Raw genomic sequence first — 23,898 nt, forward strand, 5'->3', positions numbered from 1 at the left:
TGATGTGCCTTGGTATAGTTTGCCACATTTGTGTGTGTGTTTGGGGTTTGTTGAACTTCTTGATCATTAAGTTTACAGTTTCTGTCAAATTTGGAAAAATAAAATTTCATCAAATTTGGCCATTTGTTACTTCAGATATATTTTTGTCTCTCTCCTCCCCAGCTCCTGTTACATGCATATTAGGTCAATAGAAGTTACACGGCTCAGTGATGCTCTGTTCATTTTCTTTCCGTTTGTCTCTCTTTCGTTTTGGAGACTTTCATCTTTTTTTTCCTGTAGTGTCTAATTCATTCATTGTATCCAGTGTATTTTCATGTTCACATACCTGAAAATATGCAACAAACTTATAATAACTTTGAATGTCCTTATCTACTGATTTCATCACCTTTGTCGATTTAGACTCTGTTTCAGTTGGTTGATTTTCTAATCATTATGACCCATACTTTTTTGCTTCTTTTCATGCCTTGGTGGTTTTTGACTTAGATATTAGACATCGTGCATTTTACTCTGTTGAGTGAAGAATATTTTTACATATCTATAAATATTCTTGAATTTTGTTCTGGGATGTAATTAAATCACTTGGAAATAGCTTGATCATTTTGACCCTTGTTTTTCAGTTTTGTTAGGTGGGCCCACAGCAGCATTTAGTCTGGGGCTGATTTTTCCACACTGTTAAGGCAGTACTCTTCTGGATTCTCTGCTTGAAGCTCTGGGAATTATGGCAGGATTTTTGTTTGTTTCTGTCCCCCCTGTGCCCCTCCCCTCCCCCACACACTTTGGCTATTGGGAACACATACTATTCCAGGCCTTATGTGAGCTCTGAGACTCATTCTCTCTGTTCCTTTAATGTGGTTTATTCTCTGGCCTCAGGTGGTTTTTCTCACATTCAAGTAGTTAGATAGCTGAAGACTCAGGTAGACCCTCTGCAGATCTCTGGACTTCTCTTTTACTATGAATCTCTCTTCTCTTTGGTATTCTGCCCTGTGAACTCTAACCTGTTTAGCTTTCCTGGACCCTTCACTCTATTGCTTCAACTTAGGGAAGCTGCTGAACTTCACTTCAGATTCCCTATTCCTGTTCTGCAGGCTGGAAGCTCTCACTAGGCAGTAAGCTGGGGCAATTGTAGGACTCACTTAATTTGTTTATTTTCTCTCTAGATTTACTGTCAACTAGTGCCTGATGTCAGTGTATGAAAAACCTTTGTTTCAAGTATACTTCTGGGCATATACCCTGAGAAAGCCACAATTCTGAAAGACTCATGTACCCCAATGTTCAATGCAGCACGATTTACAATAGCTAAGACATGGGCTTTCCTTGTGACTCAGTGGTAAAGAATCCACCTGCCAATGCAGGGGTCGTGGGTTCAGTCCCTGTGTTGGGAAGATAACCCTGGAGAAGGAAATGGCAACCCACTCCAGTACTCTTGCCTGGGAAATCCCATGGACAGAGGAGTCTGGTGGGCTACAGCCCATGGAGTTGCAAAGACTTGGTCCTGTCTTAGCAGCTGAGCATGAGCACAACAACATGGAAGCAACCTAGATGTCTGTCTACAGATGAATGGATAAAGAAGATGTAGTACATGGCACCCCACTCCAGTACTCTTGCCTGGAAAATCCCATTGATGGAGGACTCTGGTAGGCTGCAGTCCATGGGGTCACTAAGAGTCGGATACAACTGAGCGATTTCACTTTAACTTTTCACTTTCATGCATTGGAGAAGGAAATGGCAACGGACTCCAGTGTTCTTGCCTGGAGAATCCCGGGACGGGGGAGCCTGGTGAGCTGCCGTCTCTGGGGTCGCACAGAGTCGGACATGATTGAAGCGACTTAGCAGTAGCAGCAGCAGTACATATATACAATGGAATATTACTCAGCCATAAAGGAGAACAAATTTGAATCAGTTCTAGTGAGGTGGATGAATCTAAAGCCTGTTACCCAGAGTGAAGTAAATCAGAAGAAGAAAAACAAATATCATATATTAACACATATATGTGGAATCTAAAAAATGGTATTGATTAATCTATTTGAAAGGAAGGAATGGAGATCCAGATGTAGAGCAAGGACTTGTGGACACAGTTGGGGAAGGAAAGAGTGGGATGAATGGGGCAAGTATCATTGACATAATATACACTATCATGTGTAAAATAGATAGCTGGTGAGAAGTTGCTGTATAACACAGGGAACCCAGCCTGGTGCTCTGTGATGGCCTAGAGGAGTGGGATGGGGAGAGGGATTATATGTATAATTATGGCTAATTTGCATTGTTGTACAGCAGAAACCAGCACAACAGTATAAAGCAATTTCTCCCCAATTAAAAATGAAAAAGAAAAACACAAGGTTATATAGTTATTGTTGACTTATTATTTTTAATGGTATGCATTGTATTGTGTGTATTCTGTTAAATTTTGGAATGCATTCTTTTTCCCTTCTGTGAAAGCCCTTTGGCTTTTTGCTAAATTTAACTCTGGAAAAAAATAGTTTGTGTGTTCTTAATAAGCCTTTTGAATAATAGGAGATTATACTGGAAATTCGGAAAATCATATTGCATTCCTACCTAAATTTTTGAATAACCACAAAAAGGCTTGTTTCAGTTGAAAAAAAAACAGACTTCTTTGATTAAATACTAAATGGATCAAATATGAAAGCCTATTGTGGAATGATTTCCTGCATGCTTTCTTTGCAGTGAATGAACAGTTTTTCTTTTCCTTATCCTTTGAAAGTTGGTCTTTACTGGCACAATTAGATCTTGTGTTGCAGAGTTTTGATCTTCTGATTATTTTGGCATTATAGCACAAGGCTTTGATGAATAAGAAAACATTTTTTAAAATGATAATTTGGTAAAAAGCAGATTTTTCAATTAAGCATGGGGAGCCTGGGATCTATAAGACCCTCATCTTAATTTTACTTATGAACAAGTAAATTAAATTTCTGCTGATCAGCTTTTTTACCCTGTTAAGATGTATAAGTCAGCTATATGTTTCTGAAAGATCATAAGTCTGATTTTTCTAGTGTCGTGCTTTTGCTTCACTTGTTTCCCCTAAGGGTAATATTCTCAGTGAAGAAAAGAACAGGTGCTAGGCACAGTGCTGAAGCTGGAGATTGTTTGGGATAGAATAGAATAGAAGGACTGGTGCCAATGCCAGTGATATGTATATAGCATGTTTTGACCAAAACTTTTTCCCTGTGGGAAATTTTAACTCCAACTGGGAGAATTGTTGTTGTTTAGTCACCCCATCGTGTCCAATTCTTTTCGACCCCATAGACTGCAGCATGCCTCCCTGTCCCTCACCATCTCCTGGAGTTTGCCCAAGTTCATGTTCATTGCATTGGTGATGCTGTCCAGCCATCTCATCCTCTGACGCTCTCTTCTCCTTCTGCCCTCAGTCTTTCTCGCATCAGGAACTTTTCCAATCAATCGTCTGTGCACATCAGATGACCAAAGTACTGAAGCTTCAGCTTCAGTCCTTCTAGTGAATATTCAGCGTTGATCTCCCTTAAGATTGACTGATCTCCTTGCTGTCTGGGTGACTTTTAGGAGTCTTCTCCAGCACCACAGTTTGAAGGCATCAATTCTGCCTTCTTTACGGTCCAGCTCTCACAACCGTCGTGACCACTGGGAAGATAGCCTTGACTGTCTTCAAGGCTTTGTGATAGCCTTGACTATACAGACCTTTGTCGACAGGGTTAATGTCTCTGCTTTCCAACACACTAAGTTTGTCCTCACTTCCCTGCCAAGAAGCAGTTGTTTTCTGATTTCATGGCTGCAGTCACCATCTGCAGTGATTTTGGAGCCCAAAAGAGGGAATTCGTCACTACTTCCACCTTTCCCCCTTCTATTTGCTGTGCAGTAATGCGGATGGATGCTATGATCTTAGTTGTTTTAATATTTTGTCTTAAGCTGGTTCTTTCACTCTCCTCCTTCACCCTCATCAAGAGGCTCTTTAGTTCTCTTCGCTTTCTGCCATTAGAGTGGTATCATCCACACATCTGAGGTTATTGATATTTGCCTGCATATCTTGATTCCAGCTTGTAACTCATCCAGCCCAGCATTTTTCATGAAGTGCTCAATGTATAGATTAAACAAATAGGGTGACAGCAGACAGCCCTGTTGTACTCCTTTCTCGATCTTGAACCAGTCAGTTGTTTCATACAGGGTTCTAACTATTCCTTGTTGGACCCATATACAGGTTTCTCAGGAGACAGGTAAATTGGTCTGGTATTCCCATCTCTCTGAGCGTTCCACAGTTTAATGATCCATACAGTCAAGGCTTTATCATAGTCGATGAAACAGAGGTGTTTTTCTGAAATTCCCTTGCTTTTTCTGTAATCCAGCAAGTGTTGGCAATTTCATTTCTAGTTCCTATTCCTTTTCTAAACCCAGCTTGGACATCTGGAAGTTCTTGGTTTGCATAATGCTGAAGCCTAACATATGCAAGATTTTAAGCATGACCTTACTAGCATAGGAAATGAGTGCGATTGTCTGATGGTTAGCACATTCTTTGGTATTGCCCTTCTTGGTAATTGGGATGAGGATTGACGTTTTCCAGTCCTGTGGCACTGGCTGGGTCTTCCAGATTTGCTGGCATAATGAATGCAAAATCTTGATGGCATCATCCTTTAGAGATTTGAACAGTTCTGCTGGAATTTCATCACATCCACTAGCTTTATTAACAGCTATGCTTCGTAAGGCCCACTTAACTTTGCACTACAGAATGTCTGGCTCTGGGTGACTAACCACAGCATTGTAGTAATCCGGTTCATTAAGATCCTTTTATACAGTTCTTCCATGTCTTCTTTTCATCTCTTCTTAATCTCTTCAGCATCTACTATATATCTACCATTTTTATCCTTTATTGTGCCTATCTTTGGGTGGAATGCTCCCTTGATGTTTGCAGTTTTCCTGAGGAGATCTCTAGTCTTTCCCCTTTTGTTGTCTTCTTCTATTATTAAGCACTGTTCGTTGAAGAAGGCTGCCTTGTATCTTCTAGTTATTCTTTGGAACTCTGAGTTTAATTGAGTATATCTTTCCCTCTCTCCCTTGCTTTTTGCTTCTTTTCATTCTTTTGCTCTTCGTAAAGCCTCCTCAGATAACCACTTTGCCTTCTCGCTTTTTTTTTTTATCTTTGGGATGGTTTTGTTCACTGCCTTCTGTACAATATTACAGACCTCACAGACGGTAAAGAATTTGCCTGCAATGCAGGAGACCTGGGTTCGATCCTTGGGTTGGGAAGATCCCCTGGAGAAGGGAATGGCAACCCACTTCAGTATTCTTGCCTGGAAAATAACATGGACAGAAGAGCCTGGTGGGCTACAGTCCATGGTGTTGCAAAGAGTTGGACACAACTGAGCGACTTTCACTTCACTTCACTATTAACTAAATCTAGTCCCTTGAATCTACTTGTTACCTCTACTGTGAATTCATACGGGATTTGATTTAAGTCATACCTGGCTGGCCTACTGTTTTTCCTGGTTTTCTTTAGTTAAGTCTGAATTTTGCTATGAGAAGCTGATGATCTGAGCCACAGTGAACTTGAGGTCTTGTTTTTGCTGACTCTGTACTGCTTCTTCTTCTTCGGCTACAAAGAATGTAATCAGTTTGATTTGGTATTGACCATTTGGTGATGGTGATGCCCATGTGTAAAGTCGTCTCTTGTGTTGTTGAAAAAGTGTATTTGCTATAACTAGCGAGTTCTTTTGGCAGAATTCAGTTAGTCTTTGCCCTGTTTCATTTTGTTCTCCAATGCCAAACTTGCCTGTTACTCCAGGTATCTCTTGACTTCCTACTTTTGCATTCCAATCCCCAATGATGAATAGACCATCTTTTTTAGGTGTTAGTTCTAGGAGGTCTTCTTGATCTTCATAGAACTGATCAACTTCAGTTTCTTTGGCATTGGCGGTAGGGGCATAGACTCCGATTACTGTGATGTTAAATGACTTTCCTTGGAAACAGAGATCATTTTGTCATTTTTGAGGCTGTACCCAAGTACTGTATTTTGGACTCTTTCACTGAATATGAGGTCTACTCTGTTTCTTCTTTGGGATTCTTGCCCACATTATATCTACAGTAGTAGATATAACGGTCATCTGAATAGAAGTTGCCCATTCCTGTCCATTTTAGTTCACTGATTCCTAAGATGTTGATGTTTATTCTTACCATCTCCTGCTTGACCACATCCAATTTTCCTTGATTCATGGACGTAACATTCCAGGTTCCTATACAGTGCTGTTCTTTGCAGCATCCGATTTTACTTTCATCACCACTGACAGTTGTATCTGCTTTGGCCCAGCCATTTCATCCTGGGGCTATTGGTAATTCTCCTCCACTCTTGCCTGTAGCATATTGGACACCTTCACACCTGGGGGACTCATCTTTTGGTGTCATATCTTTTTGGCCTTTTATACTGTTCGTGAGGTTCTCACAGCCAGTATACTGGGATGATTTGCCTTTCCCTCCTCCAGTGGATCATGTTTTGTCAGAACTCTCTGCTATGACCAGTCCGTCTTGAGTGGCCCCGCATGGAATGGCTTATAGCTTCATTGAGTTATGCAAGCCCCTTCACTATGACAAGGCAGTGATCTTTGAAGGGGAGTTGGGAAAATAAAAAATATTAATCAGACTTATGCCAATTTGATGAAATGTTTTTGGAAAATATTTTCTGGAGAAACTCCTTGAACAATTTTTTAGCATGTTACAATTAAGTAATTTCCACTTTTTCCATTTTAGTTTTTATTTTACCGAAATAGTTTTTAAGATTCTGTCAACAGCTATCAAGCTGTTAAAATGGTCACATTCTATGAAATGTATGCCCCCACTTAAAAAATTGAATAATGTATGTACAGTGAGTAACAGACATAAGATCTAAAACATGCTTGTGCTAGGCTAACTAAAAAAATTTAACAGGTATAACTTGAGTCTGAAACAGTTTTTTGCAGGTACAGGGTAGCATCAAAACATGTTTAAAACGGGGTTTACATGTTTCTTCCAAAGTCTTGTGGTCACCAAAGGACCTAATGTAATTTAGAGCAATAGTTGTCTACAGTGTATCACTTAGACCAACTCAGTAATCTCAAGTACTGTGTTCCGTTCTGGAGTACTACTCAGGCGAACTGGCACACACTTACTTTGTTATAATCATGGTCATCATTGTTATCATCATCATCAACACATATATAGTATTTACCGTGCACCAGATGCTTGTTGAAACTCTTCACATGTATATTAACTCATATTTTTCCTGACAAGAGCTCTTAAAATGTAGGTAATAGTACCTTTTATGTATGGGGGGAAAAATGAAGCACAAAGAGATAATACTATTTTCATAGAGTCACATAGCAAGTAAATGGTGGAAGTGAACTAGGAAATGGCAACCCACTTCAATGTTTTTGCCTGGAAAATTCCATGGGTAGAGCAGCCTACCCATGGGATCACAAAGAGTGGGACATGACTGAGCAGCTGAGCACATGCAGGTAATCTAGATCCCTACTCCATATTCCTAACACTGTAAAAAAATTTTAAAAATCACATTGGAATCTGAGGAGGAAATTGAAACTAATTTGAAAAAGAAAAGATCAGGGGAGGTACAGAGGAGAGACAGGGGGCAAGATTTTTGTTAGTTATATTCAAATATTTGAAGAACTGTCTTGTAGAAATGGGACTGAATTTATCCTATGTAGTTCCAGGAAGGAGCACTGTGACCAGCAGATAAATTGCTGCTGTTGTTCAGTTGCTCAGTCGTGTCTGGCTGTTTGTGCTCCATGGACTACAGCACGCCAGGCTTCCCTGCCCTTCACTATCTCCTGGAGTTTGCGCAAATCCATGTCCGTGCTATTTAACCATCTCATCCTTTGCCACCCTCTTCTCCTTTTACTTTTAACCTTTCCCAGCATTAGGGTCTTTTCCATTGAATCGGCTCTTCTCATCAGGTGGCCAAAATATTAGTGCTTCAGCAGTAGTCCTTCCAATGTATAGTCAGGGTTGATTTCCGGAAGGATTGACTAGTTTGATCTCCTTGTTGTCCAAGGGACGCTCAAGAGTCTTCTCCAGCACTGCAGTTCGAAAGCATCAGTTCTTTGGCACTCAGGCTTCTTTATGATCCAACTCTCACATCTGTACATGACTACTGCAAAAACCATAGCTTTGACTATATGGACCTTTCTTGGCAACATGATGTCTTTGCTAATTAATAGCTATTTGATATGCTGTCTAGGCTTATCATAGCTTTCCTTCCAAGCATCTTTTAATTTTATGGCTGCAGTCACCATTCACAGTGATTTTGGAGCCCAAGAAAATAAAATCTGTAACTGCTTTGTCTTTTCCTCCTCCTGTTTGCCATGAAATGATGGGACTGCATGCCATGATCTTTGTTTTTTGAATGTTGAGTTTTAAGCCAACATTTTCACTCTCCTCTTTAACTTTCATCAAGAGGCTCTTTAGGTCCTCTTCCCTTTCTGCTGTTAGAATGATATCATCTGCGTGTCCAAGGTTGTTGATATTTCTCCTGACAGTCTTGTTTGCAGCTTGTGATTCATCCACCCCAACATTTCGCATGATGCACTCTGCATATAAGTTAAATAAGCAGGGTGATAATACACAGTCAGGTGGTAGAAAGTCCTTTTCTGCTCAGTTTTGATTCTACTCCTTGCAGTTTTTCCAGTCTGGGGTCTTAAACTGCTCTAGTAATTTTAGTCCATGCTACAGAAATGTGCTGCCACTCTCAAATTGGCCATTCTACTTTCTAGTGAATACTTGTTAGCTGTTTTGGGGTCCTCATCATAGAAGAGGAATCATGCATTATTTGGCTTGTTTCACTTAGCATAGTGTCCTTAAAGTTTATTCTTGTTGTAGCATTTGACAAGATTTCCTTTTTTAAGGCTAAATAATATTCCATGTTTGTATATACCCCATTTTATCCATTCATCTAATAGATTTTTTATATCTATAAATTTAATAGCACCTATATAATTTTTTCCACCATTGAAGGTACAAAAGTGGTTAATATGCTTTAAAACTTTTCATTCATTACAAAGAAATGTGTGTACATATTAGAAAATTTAGAATATATGGATCAGGCAGTACAATTGAATGAAAATCCTATGTTAATGCTTTGATGAGCATCTTTCTATATGTCTTCTGTGCTATATACTCACGAGTACTCATGTCGAATAAACTGGTAAAATGTGTTGACGAAAAACACCTAAGTCAAAGTAATAGTGATCGATATTTGGTAATATAGTTGGCTAAGATGTTCTGCTTGATATGAGCTTTCTTAAGATTTTTTTTGGGGGGTGTTTAATTAATTTATTAATTGTACAGGAGACAGGGATCAAGACCATCCCCAAGAAAAAGAAATGCAGAAAAGCAAAATGGGTGTCTGAGGAGGCCTTACAAATAGCTGTGAAAAGAAGAGAAGTGAAAAGCAAAGGAGAAAGGAAAGATATACCCATTTGAATGCAGAGTTCCAAAGAATAGCAAGGAGAGATAGGAAAGCCTTCCTCAGTGATCAGCGCAAAGAAATAGAGGAAGACAATAGAATAGAAAAGACTAGAAGTCTCTTCAAGAAAATTAGAGATACCTAGGGAACATTTCATGCAAAGGTGGGCTCAATAAAGGACAGAAATGGTATGAGCATAACAGAAGCAGAAGATATTAAGAAGAGATGGCAAGAATACACAGAAGAACTATACAAAAAAGATCTTCACGACCCAGGTAGTCGCGATGGTGTGATGATTCACTTAGAGCCAGACATCGTGGAATGTGAAGTCAAGTGGACCTTAGGAAGCATCACTACGAACAAAGCTAGTGGAGGTGTTGGAATTCCAGTTGAGCTATTTCAAATCCTAAAAGATAATGCTGTGAAAGTGCTGCACTCAATATGCCAGCAAATTTGGAAAACTCAGCAGTGGCCACAGGACTGGAAAAGGTCAGTTTTCATTCCAGTCCCAAAGAAAGGCAATGTCAAAGAAAGCTCAAACTACTGCACAATTGCACTCATCTCACACGCTAGTAAAGTAATGCTCAAAATTCTCCAAGCCAGTCTTCAACAATACATGAACCTTGAACTTCCAGATGTTCAAGCTGGATTTAGAAAAGGCAAAGGAACCAGAGATCAAATTGCCAACATCCATTGGATCATCAAAAAAGAGAGTTCCAGAAAAGCATCTATTTCTGCTTTATCGACTATGCCAAAGACTTTGTGTGGATCACAATAAACTGTGGAAAATTCTTCAATAGATGGGAATACCAGACCACCTGATCTGCCTCCTGAGAAATCTGTATGCAGGTCAGGAAGCAACAGTTAGAACTGGACATGGAACAATAAACTGGTTCCAAATAGGAAAAGGAGTACGTCAAGGCTGTATATTGTCACCCTGCTTATTTAACTTATATGCAGATTACATCATGAGAAACGCTAGGCTGGATGAAGCACAAGTTAGAATCAAGATTGTCAGGAGAAATATCAATAACCTCAGGTATGCAGATGACACCACCCTTATGGCAGAAAATGAAGAAGAACTAAAGAGCCTCTTGATGAAAGTGAAAGAGGAGTCAAAAAGTTGGCTTAAAGCTCAACATTCAGACATGGCATCTGGTCCCATCATTTCGTGGCAAGTAGATGGGGAAACAGTGGAAACAGGCTTTATTTTTTGGGGCTCCAAAATCACTGCAGATGGTGATTGCAGCCATGAAATTAAAAGACGCTTACTCCTTGGCAGGAGAGTTATGACCAACCTAGACAGCATATTAAAAAGCAGAGACATTACTTTGCCAACAAAGGGCCATCTAGTCAAGGCTATGGTTTTTCCAGTAGTCATGTATGGATATGAGAGTTGGAGTATAAAAAAAGCTGAGCACCGAAGAATTGATGCTTTTGAACCATGGTGTTGGAGAAGACTCTTGAGAGTCCCTTGGACTGCAAGGAGATCCAACCAGTCCATCCTAAAGGAGATCAGTCCTGGGTGTTCATTGGAAGGATTGATGCTGAAGCTGAAAGTCCAATACTTTGGCCACCTGATGCGAAGAGCTGACTGGTTTGAAAAGACTCGGATGCTGGGAAAGATTGAGGGCAGGAGGAGAAGGGGATGACAGAGGATGAGATGGTTGGATGGCATCAACGACTCAATGGACATGAGTTTCAGTAAACTCCGGGAGTTGGTGATAGACAGGGAAGCCTGATCTGCTGCAGTCCATGGGGTCACAAAGAGTCAGACACGACTGAGCAACTGAACTGAACTGAATTAATTTATTTTTTAACTGAAGGATAATTGTTTTACAGAATTTTGTTGTGTTCTGTTAAACCTCAACATGAATCAACCATAGGTATCCATATACCCCATTCCTTTTGAACCTCCTTTCCATCTCCCTCCTCATCCTACCCCTCTAGGTTGATACAGAGACCCTGTTTGAATTTCCTGAGACATACAGCGAATTTCTTTTGGCTATCTATTTTATATATGGTAATGTAAGTTTCCATGTTACTTTCTCCATATATCTCACCCTCTCCTCCCCTCCCCCCATGTCCATGTCTATTCTCTATGTTTCCCCATTGCTGCCCTGCAAATACATTCTTCAGTACCATTTTTCTAGATTCCATATATATGCATTAGAATATGATATTTATCTTTCTCTTTCTGACTTATTTCACTCCGTATAATAGGCTCTAGGTTCACCCATGTCATTAGAACTGACTCAAATGTGTTCCTTTTTATGACTGAATAATATTCCATTGTGTATATGTACTGCAACTTCTTTGTCCATTCATTTGTCAGTGGACATCTAGGTTGCTTCTATGTTTGTTTGTATTGTAGCATTTGACAGGATTTCCTTTTTTATGGCTAAATATTATTCCATGTATGTATGTACCCCATTTTCTTTATCCATTCATCTTTTAGTAGATTTTTAAAAAATATTTATTTGGCTGTGCCAGGTCTCAGTTGTGGCATGTGAGATCTTTTGTTGTGGCATGTGGGATCTTGTTCCTGACTAGGGATAGAACCTGTACCCCATGCGTTGGAATCACAGAGTCTTAGCCGCTGACCACCAGAGACATCTCTGTTAATAGATGTTTTAGTTGCTTTCACCTTTTGGCTGTTGTGAATAATGCTTCAGTGGACACGAATGTGCAAATGTCTCTTTGAGATTCTGTTTTCAGGTTTTTTTAATATATACCCAGAAATGGGATTTTTGGATTATATGATAGTTCCTTTTTTAGTTTTTTGAGGAACCTCCATACTGTTTTCTATAGGGGCTGTACCATTTTACATTGTAGACAACAGTCCGCAATAGTCCCAGTTTCTCTGTGTCCTCTCTAACGTGTGTTGTTTTCTGGGTTATGATAGTTGCCATCCTAATCTGTGTGGTTTTAATTGAGTTTCCCTAATGCTTAGTGATATTGATCATCTTATCATATGCTTGTTGGCTGTTTATATGTCTTCTTTGCAGAAATGTCTATGTAAGTTCTTTGCCTATATTTAAATTGGACATTGTTGTTGAGTTGTTGGAGCTCTTTATATATTGTAGATATGAACTCCTTATCAGATATCTGGCTTGCAAATACTTTCTCCCGTTTTGTAGGTTGCATTTTACTGTGTTTTAATTTCCTTTGCTGTGCATGAATCTTTGTTTGATGTAGTCCCATTTTGCTGTTTTTACTTTTTGTTGCCTGTATTTTTATGTTATATGTAAGAAATATTACCAAATCCAATAACATCAACCTTTTCCCTTTTGTTTTCTTCTAGGAATTTTGTAGTTCAGGTATGGTTTAGGCCTTTAATGCATTTTGAGTTAATTTTTGTATGTGGTGTAAGGCATGGATCCATTCGTATTCTTTCACATGCAGATAAATAGTTTTCCCAGCACATTTTGTTGAAGAAACTGTCCTTCCCCGTTGTGTAACCTTGGCACTTTTCTTAAAGATCATTTGACCATATACATGAGGGTTTATTTCTGGATTCTCTATCCTGTTACATAGGTCTTTTATTTATTTATTTTTTTGCTGCCCAGGGTCTTCATTTTGGTGTGATCATTGCTGCTTACAGGGGCTTTTCTAGTAGTGGGGTGTGTCCTTCTTTTGTTGTGGAGCACAGGCTTTAGAGCTCATAGGCTCCGTAGTTGAGGTGTGTGGGCTTAGCTGCACTGTAGCATGTTTGATTTCAGATCCCCGACCAGGGATCAAACCTGTGTGCCCTGCATTGGAAAGCAGATTCTTAAGCACTGGACCACCGGGGAAGTCCCTGTTACATTGGTTTTTATGCCAGTTCAATTGTGCTGTTTTGATGCTTTTATATGGGAATTCAGCAAAATTGGTGAGCTAGGTTTCTGCTACCTCCATCTTCTTCAGATTTTTTTCTTTTTACAGATTTGAAGAGGATGTCTTATGTTTTCAACTATGTAATTAATGTAAGTGTTGATTGGGACAGAGTAAAACAAATGTCAGCTAAAGGCTGCCTTTAGGTTGCCACTGATTTCTCAATACTCTTTGGATGTGTTTGTGGCTCAGTCGCTAAGTTGTGTCCGGCTCTTATGACGCCATGGACTGTAGCCTGCCAGGCTCTCTGTTCATAGGATTTTCAAGTCAAGAATACTGGAGTGGGTTGCCTTTTCCTCCTGAGGGCAACTTGCCAACCCAGGAATTGAACCCTTGTCTCCTGCCTGTGTCTCCTGCATTGGCAGGCGTATTCTTTACGCCTTGGGCCATCTGGGAAGCCCTGAGATAATATGAACAGTGGGAACTCCTTTAAAGTATATTCTTTAAGTAAAAGAGTGAGTCTTAACTTGATCTAACTTTTCTTGTCTCAAGCCTGTCTTTTGTGGCAGATTCTTTGCTGCTACGTGTGTGATCTCATTCTTAATGGCAGCTTTTTATGATGGGGATTATATTAACCATATTTTGAGGTTGAGAAAACAGATTTCTAGAGAGTAAGTGAAATAGTGGAGCCTGAATTTGAACTTAAGTCTGACTAGCCTCCAAGCCCAGGTTTTTCCACTGTACTAATCAGAGGTTAGATACACTGTGTCTGCCATCTTCCTTTATCAGAATTTGTCTTCTTTGTGTCTAAAGACAAATCTGTGTGCAGACTGTTCTTGTCCTCCTTGGGAGAGATGAGGATCAGTTAGGAACCGAGGGGTGGGCAATCTGTGATGAAAGTAAGAAGACATTTTAGCTGATGTATTGTTCTGCATTATCCACTCATTTACTTGTAAAATTATTTCAAAGGTCAATGATAAAGGCTACTGTTTCATTTGTATAAAATTACTATTTAAAGGTTTCTGTTAGTACCATTCATTTAATTTTCTTTTTGGCTTTTCACTAATTTTCCCCAACTATTTATTGAGGTAAAATTAACAAGCAAAATTTAAGATATTTAAAGAATACATCATGGTGATTTGATATACATATGCATTGTGAAAGGATTCCCCCACCTAGTTAATTAATTCATCCATCATCTCACATATTTGTCTTTTTTTTTAGGTGAGTACAAGTTCTACTGTTAGCAAATTTCAATTTTGCAATACAGTGTTGTCAATTATAGTGTTGTCACCATGTTTTACATTAGATCCTCAGAACTTATTCATCTTATAGTCGAAAGTTTGTACTCTTACTAACATCTCCCTGTTTCCCTGCAACATTACTCTAGCTGAAATATGCCAGACAGAGAAGGACAAATACCCTTCTGTATTAATAGAGTGAGAGACTTCTGCTTTTGCATGCACATATTAATAAATTTAGTCCGTTATTTGATTTATATATTTGAAACGTGTTAGTGAGAAAGTCCATACTTTAATTTCCATAATTATTCATGAATGTCTGCAGTATTAAATGTAGACTGAGTATAAAGTTTGCTGAGTATAAAAATCATATGAAAAACAAAGTCATTGTGAAAAGAGGTTACTATGTATATGCAGCATGCACTTTTAGAAAACTCGAATTGCATTTTAGAAATTGAAGTATAGTTGATTTGCATCATTTTAATTTCAGATACAGAGCACTGTCCCTGATTCAGCATTTTTTATAGGTTACTCTCCATTTAAAATCACTACAAAGCAGTGACTATTTTCCTGTGCTGTATAGCGCATCCTGTGGTCTGTCCATTTTATACATCGTAGTTCTTACCTTTCAACCCCCTATTCCCATCCTGCCTCATGAGTGAAATAGAAACAAACTCACAGGTATAGAGAACAGACTTAATACATTGCTTTTTAAACCATGAAAGAATGTCTGCTTTTAAGATTTTTTGAGGGGGATACACCGTTTGTTGTTGTTACTTAGTTGCTCAGTCATGTCTGACTATTTTGTGACTCCATGGACTGTAGCCCACCAGGCTCCTCTCTCCATGGGATTTCCCAGGGAATGTTACTGAAGTGGGTAGGGATTACCTTCTCTAGGGGATCTTCCTGATTGAGCCTGCATCTTCTGCATTGACAGGCGGGTTCTTTACCACTGAGCCACCAAGAAAGTCCTTGTAGTTTCTGTGGCAGTTCACGCTGTCATTTTTGATAGTTCTCATTCTCACAAGGTTCTTCATTTATATTGATTCAATCATATCTCCTCTGAATTATAGCTTTTGGCTCTAGTTTGTTCCACTCTATCTTCTTCCATATAATAGCTCTTTACACATTTGGAGAAAGTTCTCATATGTGCTTCTTTTTAAGCACTTTTAAAAACACTTTTCTGACTAAATCTTCTTTTATGTAAAAATTTCCAGACCCTTTACCAGTTTGAAAGGGCTTGATCTATCACAGATGCCTTTTACAGTGTATTATTGTTTGGCCTGTTTTGTGACAAGGAATCATAGATCTAGTCTAGTCTCAGAGGGAGGAATATTGTTACTTCTGAAGTTTGATGGCAGATGCTCCAGTGCTACTGGTTTACTGGAGGTAGAACTTAGACAGCTACCCAGCCTTTCTCTCGCATCATTTCTGCTGCCTCCTGTGTCTGTACTGCCAACCTGTCCTGTACTGGCAACTGTACTGGCAAGTCTTGGCCTGGGTTTCTGCTCTTCTGTAACTGGCTTTACACATGACCCCCTGGGTTGCCTGACTCACAAGTCTTGATACATCTTTTTAGCTGCTTTAGTCTCTCATTTCTTCTATTCGGAATTTCCCAGCAGAGGAGCCAGGTTTGTCTAAGGTACCTTTTATAGGTCACTCTGGTCATAAGTTGCTTGCCAGTTGCTTGCCCTTGCCCACCTAATAGTCCCATTCATTGACTCAACAAGTATTTTATTAAATATCTAATATATACTAGTTATTGTTCTAAATGCCTGGGATACATCAGTAAACATAGCAGGTCAAAATCACTGTTTCCATTCTAGTGAGGTGAAATATATAAGTAGAAGTAAATGTACTAGTCAGATTAATGATTTCATAATTTCTCTCTGGTTGGTAAGAGAGAGAGGATTGTGTGCTTCTGAACATGACTGCTGCCCTTCATTGAACTGGTGCCATTTTTGATAGAATGTGATATGGGCAGATGGACTTCAGAAAGCAACTCTAATATAGATAACCACCGATCTAGTTGTGTAGACAAACATAGAGAAGATTTTAAAAAGTATGCATTAGAGTAGCATTTCTCAAAATTCAGAGCCTCTGTTAAGCCAAGTAGTATATATTTTATATGTGTATACTTTAAACATATACATGATACTAAAATGATTGATTTCTGTCAGTTGATACTATCAACAAATATCAAGCATCTTGTTTCATATAGAGCAAAGTATTGCATTTCTTCAGTTAATTAACCCCTACTGACTTCATTTCTTCTGCAAATGAACATCTTCCTCATACTATTAGCTGTTCCACACATACAGCATGCTACTTAGCACTCCCTAAAAATACTGTTTGACTTTCCTGCAGTCATTTGGTAAGGCTTGAACAGTCACTTTGGCAGGGTGAATGGTTGGATCATCCTAGGTCACTTGATAATCCTTGTGGTGGGCCAGGTAAGTGGATTACCCTATCAGGACCCAGGGGAAGGTGGATGGGTTACCACACATAAAGGAGGGAAAAGTGTGCCTGATCACGCCAGTATTTCCTCACCCTTCCTAAATTTGTGTGGGGCGGTTTGTCTAGCATTTGCTCTTTTTTTAAAGAAAGCTATTTCCAAATGTGTTGGTATCCTGCTAAGAGTCCCTCTTTTTATGTATGAGCTCCACATTTGGTCATTGTATTTCCTGATTTTATGATGCAGTGGTAGACTAGGGGCTGGAAAGAAAATCAGGAAGGCCTTGACTAATAACTGCCCCCTCTTTTTTTTTTTTTCAATTTAGCTGTATGCAATGCACTGAACAATCACAATTTGTCAGCCTAGCACCTGTCTTTTCTAAGAAGTGATCCCCTTTCTTTTGAGAAGTGTCTCTCTCCCTACCCAGTTACCCATGCCCATTTAATACATAGTGCAAATCGGAGCTGTTTCCACAGCCATTCTGATTGACTTCACCTCTGGACACAAGAATCAGCCCACAGGTGGACATTTGAGTCTAAAACAGTCTTTCCGCAATATGGCTTGCTCCTTAACATAAAATTTCATCTTGTCAGCATTCTTAAATACAACCAGCGCTTCCTGTAAGAATGGTTTTAGGTAAATTTTATAAACTTGGAAAATAAATGTAAACATTCAGTTTAAAGTCTTAAAATCCAAAAAGAAGCATCAGACAATGTTCGTTTACTTCCATAGGGTATTCTCCTAAGTTTCTCAAAAGTTAGCTGTACCAATTTGCATATTTGATATTCAAAACCAAGTTACTGTAGCTCCTTCCACATTTTGTGAAATACCATGTTACCATTTTTATTTTTGCCTTTTTATAACCTAATTTCCATTTACAAATAGCATCATATAAGGAAGTTATATCACTCATGAATCATATTTCTCTGTGTGCTTACAAATGTTACATCAGCATTTCGCACTAAGCTTTCTTCTTATTGAAAGACTGCATATCATTATGAAATCAATAAATTAAGTATATGGCTCCTAGAGACCTTTAGAAAGTTACGTTCCTGCTTACAAGGAGCTTTTTACTTTTCAAATTGGCATTAACTAAACAAGTGAAAGTAACAGTCTCATTCTTATATACAGGGTGTAAAAAATTATATCTTACTGATGGGCCCTTTGACTTTGTGTGAGTTTTTAAAATTTTCATATTCTTTGATCCATTAGTTGTATACCTAAGATTTTTTCTGGGCAAAAGTGAGATGAGGATAAAGATTTGTATAGAAAGGTGCTTTCATAGCATTATTTATAATAGAGAAAATAGGAAATATATATATTTGTCAAAGGCATGTTAGAAAACATTAATAATAAATCAATATATAAACTTAAGTTTAGTATTATCTTGATTATGATGGAAAAAATACACATATGAGAAAAGCCTAGGGTAAAATCCAAACATTAGCAGTAATTGTCTTCGGGTGTGGGATAATAGATGATTTCTCCTTTATATTTTTATATATTAAAGTTTTTTCTGCAGCTGACATTTATTATTTTTATGATTAGTGAAAATTAATGTGATAAAATATTTCCTGAGCCTGAAGTACATGAGTTATGACTTTCAGAATTGAAAGCAATATAGGAACACCTGATTAAATATGATGAGATATATAATATTCATATCACTTTTTAAAAAGTGAGAGGAGATATAAGTTTAAAACAGTTTCCATCAGTATTAACAAATCTATTGAAATAAACATTTAGCTCAATATGAACTAAGTGCCAGGCATTCATTATGCTAGGTACTTGGGCATATAAAGATGGTTCTGAAAGAACAGAAGCTGTCTGTCATTTCTGTAAAAATTTCCATGATTTCTCTGCTACTTCTGTCGTTGTACTTACTGTGATGTACTGAAATTATCAGTTCATTTTTACTGTTTTCTGTTCTCTTAATTCCTTGAGATAGGGGCCATGTCTTTTTCATTGTATATCTCCAGTATCTAGTAATTTGTTGAATTAAGTTTGCTATGAATGTAAGAACTGGTGATACTTGAGGTGGATTTTGGAAGCTGGGTGTCTATAATAAATCACTTTTAGTTTACTCTTACTGAAATCCTTTATTTCCCTATAATGGTTGGTATATGAAGAGTTACTATACTGCAGCAGTTGTTCATTTTTGAGAATGTTTTTATTTTGCCTTTTTCAAACGTGACCTCAATTTTAGAACAATTCTCAGTTGGTCAATAAGATGAATTTAACTTTCCAGTTATCTTTTAAAGGTAAGAATTTGGTCATAAAGTGATTGAAGTCTAAGTGAGAGCCAAAGGGAAGTTCAGTTCACAGGGATGAAGATGAGAGATGATAGTGGATGATTTCTTTTTAAAAAATTGAATCAGGTGTTAAGGTTTCCTTAAGTTAGATGCACAGATAATCAGAATGCAGTTGCTCTTACTTCAGAGTGAGTGGGAACAACATGTAGAATATGTAAGTGCAGGAAGCTCTTTAAAAAGTACAGCAAAAAGCAATTTAGATCTAGCATGTACTCTCTAGCCCAAATTGCTCACAGATTATATCCCCAAAGATCAATTTTGAGTTGATCTGGTCTTTAGTGTCACAGGGTAATTTTGTAATAGTAATGATAGAGAAATGATATAGACTCTGTCTATCAAGGGATTAGATATGACAGAGTGCCTGAAGAACTATGGACAGAGGATCATGACATTGTACAGGAAGCAGGGATCAAAACCATCCCCAAGAAAAAGAAATGCAAAAAGGCAAAATGGCTGTCTGAGGAGGCCTTACAAATAACTAGGAAAATAAGAGAAGCCAGAGGCAAAGGAGAAAAGGAAAGGTATACCCATTTGAATACAGAGTTCCAAAGAATAGCAAGGAGAGATTAGAAAGCCTTCCTCAGTGATCAGTGCAAAGAAATAGAGGGAAAAAAACAGAAGGGAAAGACTAGAGATCTCTTCAAGAAAATTAGTAATACCAAAGGAACATTTCATGCAAAGATGGGCACAATAAAAGACAGAAATGGTATGGACCTAACAGAAGCAGAAGATATTAAGAAGAGATGGTGAGAATACACAGAAGAACTATACAAAAAAGATCATCATGAGCCAGATAACCACGATGGTGTGATCACTCACCTAGAGCCAGACATCCTGGAATGCAAAGTCAAGTGGACCTTAGGAAGCATCACTACAAACAAAGCTAGTGGAGGTGATGGAATTCCAGTTGAGCTATTTCAAATCCCAAAAGATGATGCTGTGAAAGTGCTACACTCATTATGGCAGCAAATTTGAGAACTCAGCAGTGGCCATAGGACTAGAAAAGGCCAGTTTTCATTCCAATCTCAAAGAAAGACAGCGCCGAAGAATGTGCAAACTACCACACAATTGCACCCATCTCACATGCTAGCAAAGTACTGCTCAAAATTCTCCAAGCCAGGCTTCAACAGTACGTGAACTGTGAACTTCCAGATGTTCAAGCTGGATTGAGAAAAGGCGGAGAAACCAGAGATCAAATTGCCAACATCCGTTGGATCATTGAAAAAGCAAGAGAGTTCCAGAAAAACATCTACTTCTGCTTTATTGACTACACCAAAGCCTTTGACTGTGCAGATCACAACAAACTGTGGAAAATTCTTCAAGAGATGGGAATACCAGAGCACCTGACCTGCCTCCTGAGAAATCTGTATGTAGGTCAGGAAGCAACAGTTAGAACTGGACATGGAACAACAGACTGGTTCCAAATAGGGAAAGGAATACGTCGAGGTTGTATATTTTCACCCTGTTTATTTAACTTACATGCAGAGTATAGTATGCAAAATGCTGGGCTGGATGAAGAACAAGTTGGAATCAAGATTGCTGGGAGAATAACCTCAGCATTAACCTGAAGTTATATTAATAACCTCAGATACACAGAAGATACCATCCTTATGGCAGAAAATGAAGAACTAAAGAGCCTCTTGATGAAAGTGAAAGAGGAGAGTGAAAAAGTTGGCTTAAAGCTCAACATTCAGAAAACTAAGATCATGGCATCTGGTCCCATCACTTCATGGCAAATAGATGGGGAAACAGTGGAAACAGTGACAGACTTTATTTTTTGGGGCTTCAAAATCACTGCAGATGGTGATTGCAGCCATGAAATTAAAAGATGCTTACTCCTTGGAAGAAAAGTTATGATTAACCTAGACAGCATATTAAAAAACAGAGACATTACTTTGCCAACAAAGTTCTGTTTAGTCAAGGCTATGGTTTTTCCAGTGGTCATGTATGGATGTGAGAGTTGGATGATGAAGAAAGCTGAGCGTCGAAGAATTGATGCTTTTGAACTATGGTTTTGGAGAAGACTCTTGAGTGTCCCTTGGACTACAAGGAGATCCAACCAGTCCATTCTAAAGGAAATCAGTCCTGAATATTCATTAGAAGGACCAATGCTGAAGCTGAAACTCCAATCCTTTGGCCACCTGATGCAAAGAACTGACTCATTTGTAAAGACCCTGATGCTGGGAAAGATTGAAGGTGGGAGAAGGGGACGACAGAGGATGAGATGGTTGGATGGCATCACTGACTCGATGGACATGAGTTTGAGCAAGCTCCAGGAGTTGGTGATGGACAGGGAAGCCTAGCGTTCTAGTGTCCTAAGGTTGCAAAGAGTCGGACACGACTGAGCAACTGAACTGAACTGAATGATATAGATGAGTGGTTTTCAACCAGGGGCATTTTTCCCCCGTCCCCAACCCCGAGCATATTTGGCAGTGATTTGGAGACATTTTTGGTTGTAACAACTTAGTGGTATAGATGCGGTGTTATTAACTGTTAGTGGGTTAAAGCTAAGGATGTTACTAAACATACTATAGTGTACTATAATGCACAGGATAGCTCCCCTCCCACTGCCTTCAAACCCAACAAGGTATTATCTGGCCCAGAATGTCAGTGGTGCTGATGTGGAGAAACCCTGTTTAGGTGATTGTCTAATTTCCAGGCCACTCTGAAAAATCTTTCTTTAACCTTGCAGAGTGCTTATAGCCCATAACTGAAGCTTAGTGCTAATAGTGCCATTTCATTTGTCATTTAAGATTACTTTGTCTTCATGGTAAAGGTTTTAAAGTTCAACTTGAGATACTGAGCAGAAGATGGCTTTCCTTATTGGAAATAAAGGGTAGTTACTCCCATGATGTGGAGACTTGATTTCACATGCCTGTTTTTCCTAGTATTTCTGTGTCATTCTTCTGAGAGTCTGTAGGATGGGAATTACCTATCATTTCAGTATTGTGTTTAGAAGATAGTTTTATACCCTTTAAAACATGAACATGTTTAATCAGTATATAAATTTATTCAACAAGTATTCATTTAGAAATAAGTATTAATAAAGTGAGTATTCAGATTTTTAAGTACCTGTAACTTAATGCACTTTGATTTTATTAATAGGGTCAGGAGCAGGTCTGGGGAAAATAATCCAGAGATTTCCACAGAAGGACTGGGATGATACACCTTTTCCACAGGGAATTGAATTGGTAAGCTGATGTTGTATTACTGTACTTTTAAAATGATACTTTTCTTGTTTTATTTATGGTTATATTTATGTTGCAGTTACTTTTAAATTATTTGGTGATTTAATTGTAACACATTATTAAAAATAATCTTCCCAACACAGAAACCTTTGACTTACATTGGTTCTGGAATACCTGTTCTTCCCATTTAAATTTCTCTTTAATATTAAAGATGAAATAGATAATCTTTATGTACCTGGAAGCTGAAAAATTCCTCTGATTCTTATAATCAAACTCTTAGTCTAGTATCTTCAGTGATAGTGTGTGTCACTAATCAAATATTTATTGTATTTTTTTTTCCTGAAAATTTCAAGGTCGTTGTTTTAGTGAAAACTAAATAAAAACGTAGATAAACAAAACCAAAGGTTGGTTTAATAGTGATCAATCATGGTTTGAATTTGGTCTTGAAATAAAAATCTGAATTCTTTCTTTCTAGTTACAGGATTTGTATTTTGTTTTGTAAGAGTGCAATTAACTGCCTTATTTTTGTCAACCATTTTAAAGCAATTTATGGTTGAGCATAATTTATATGACTAACACATTCTCTCTGGTGGTGGATCTGTGGTGATAAAATCAGAGACTGCAAAGATGATCACTAAAGTATTTTTGCAATATGACTATAAAGTTTAGAGAGTGTGTGTATATGTGTTTGTATATATGTGTGTGTGTTCATCTATATTGTATGTATATTTACACACACACACGAGCAGTATTCATCAAAGCAATTGTTTTGAGTGAACATTTGGTATAATATGACAATGAGAAGAGTGCTTGGGTTGAAAATCCCAGCTGAATGGTGTGATATCTGGCAAGTTACTTAATTTCTTGAGCGACAAGAGTCTTCATCTATAAAATGAGGACACTGATAATACTAATCTCCTAGGGTTATGTAAAAATAAAATAAGAAAAATACAATTAAAATGCTTAGAACCGTGTCTTCCATAAAGTTCTCAGTAAATAAGGTAGCTTGTTATTATTGTTGTCATTGGTGCTCTGTGTTTGACATACTGCAGCTCCTACCTCAGAGGAAGAACTGTTCAGTCTTTTGTTAGCCTATATCATAAATATTTATTAGTAATAAAACTGATGTTGAAAACTATGATTTTTCTTATCTTAGCAAATGACTGTCCATTTCTGCCTCCCTGAGGATAAAAAATACATTGTTAAATGCTTAATTTTGATTGTTAAACCCAATTGTGTAAAGAAGGCTGTGAGTTCTGTAGATCCACAGAGAGGGTAAAACTTGAGTTTAGGCATTAAAAAGGGGGGAAGAGTATGAGAATCTGTGAGGCAATACATTGGAAAAGACCCTGATGCTGGGAAAGATTGAGTGCATGAGGAAAAGGGGACGACAGCGGATGAGACGGTTGGATGGCATCACTGACTCAATGGATGTGAGTTTGAGCAAACTCCAAGAGAT

The 23,898-nt window shown here is 38.3% G+C and overlaps 1 protein-coding gene across 2 annotated transcripts in view; it reads left to right on the forward strand.

Annotated features, from left to right (window-relative positions):
• Positions 1-23,898, forward strand: part of SBF2 (SET binding factor 2) — a 498,121-nt gene that overhangs the window by 70,788 nt on the left and 403,435 nt on the right. For both annotated transcript variants that reach the window (XM_005215931.5, NM_001103237.3), the window contains exon 2: positions 22,357-22,442. In XM_005215931.5, coding sequence (XP_005215988.1) covers positions 22,357-22,442 — 86 coding nt within the window. The remainder of the gene's footprint in view (positions 1-22,356; positions 22,443-23,898) is intronic.

Source organism: Bos taurus, chromosome 15 (assembly GCF_002263795.3).
Source record: "Bos taurus isolate L1 Dominette 01449 registration number 42190680 breed Hereford chromosome 15, ARS-UCD2.0, whole genome shotgun sequence".
Classification (NCBI taxonomy): domain Eukaryota; kingdom Metazoa; phylum Chordata; class Mammalia; order Artiodactyla; family Bovidae; genus Bos; species Bos taurus.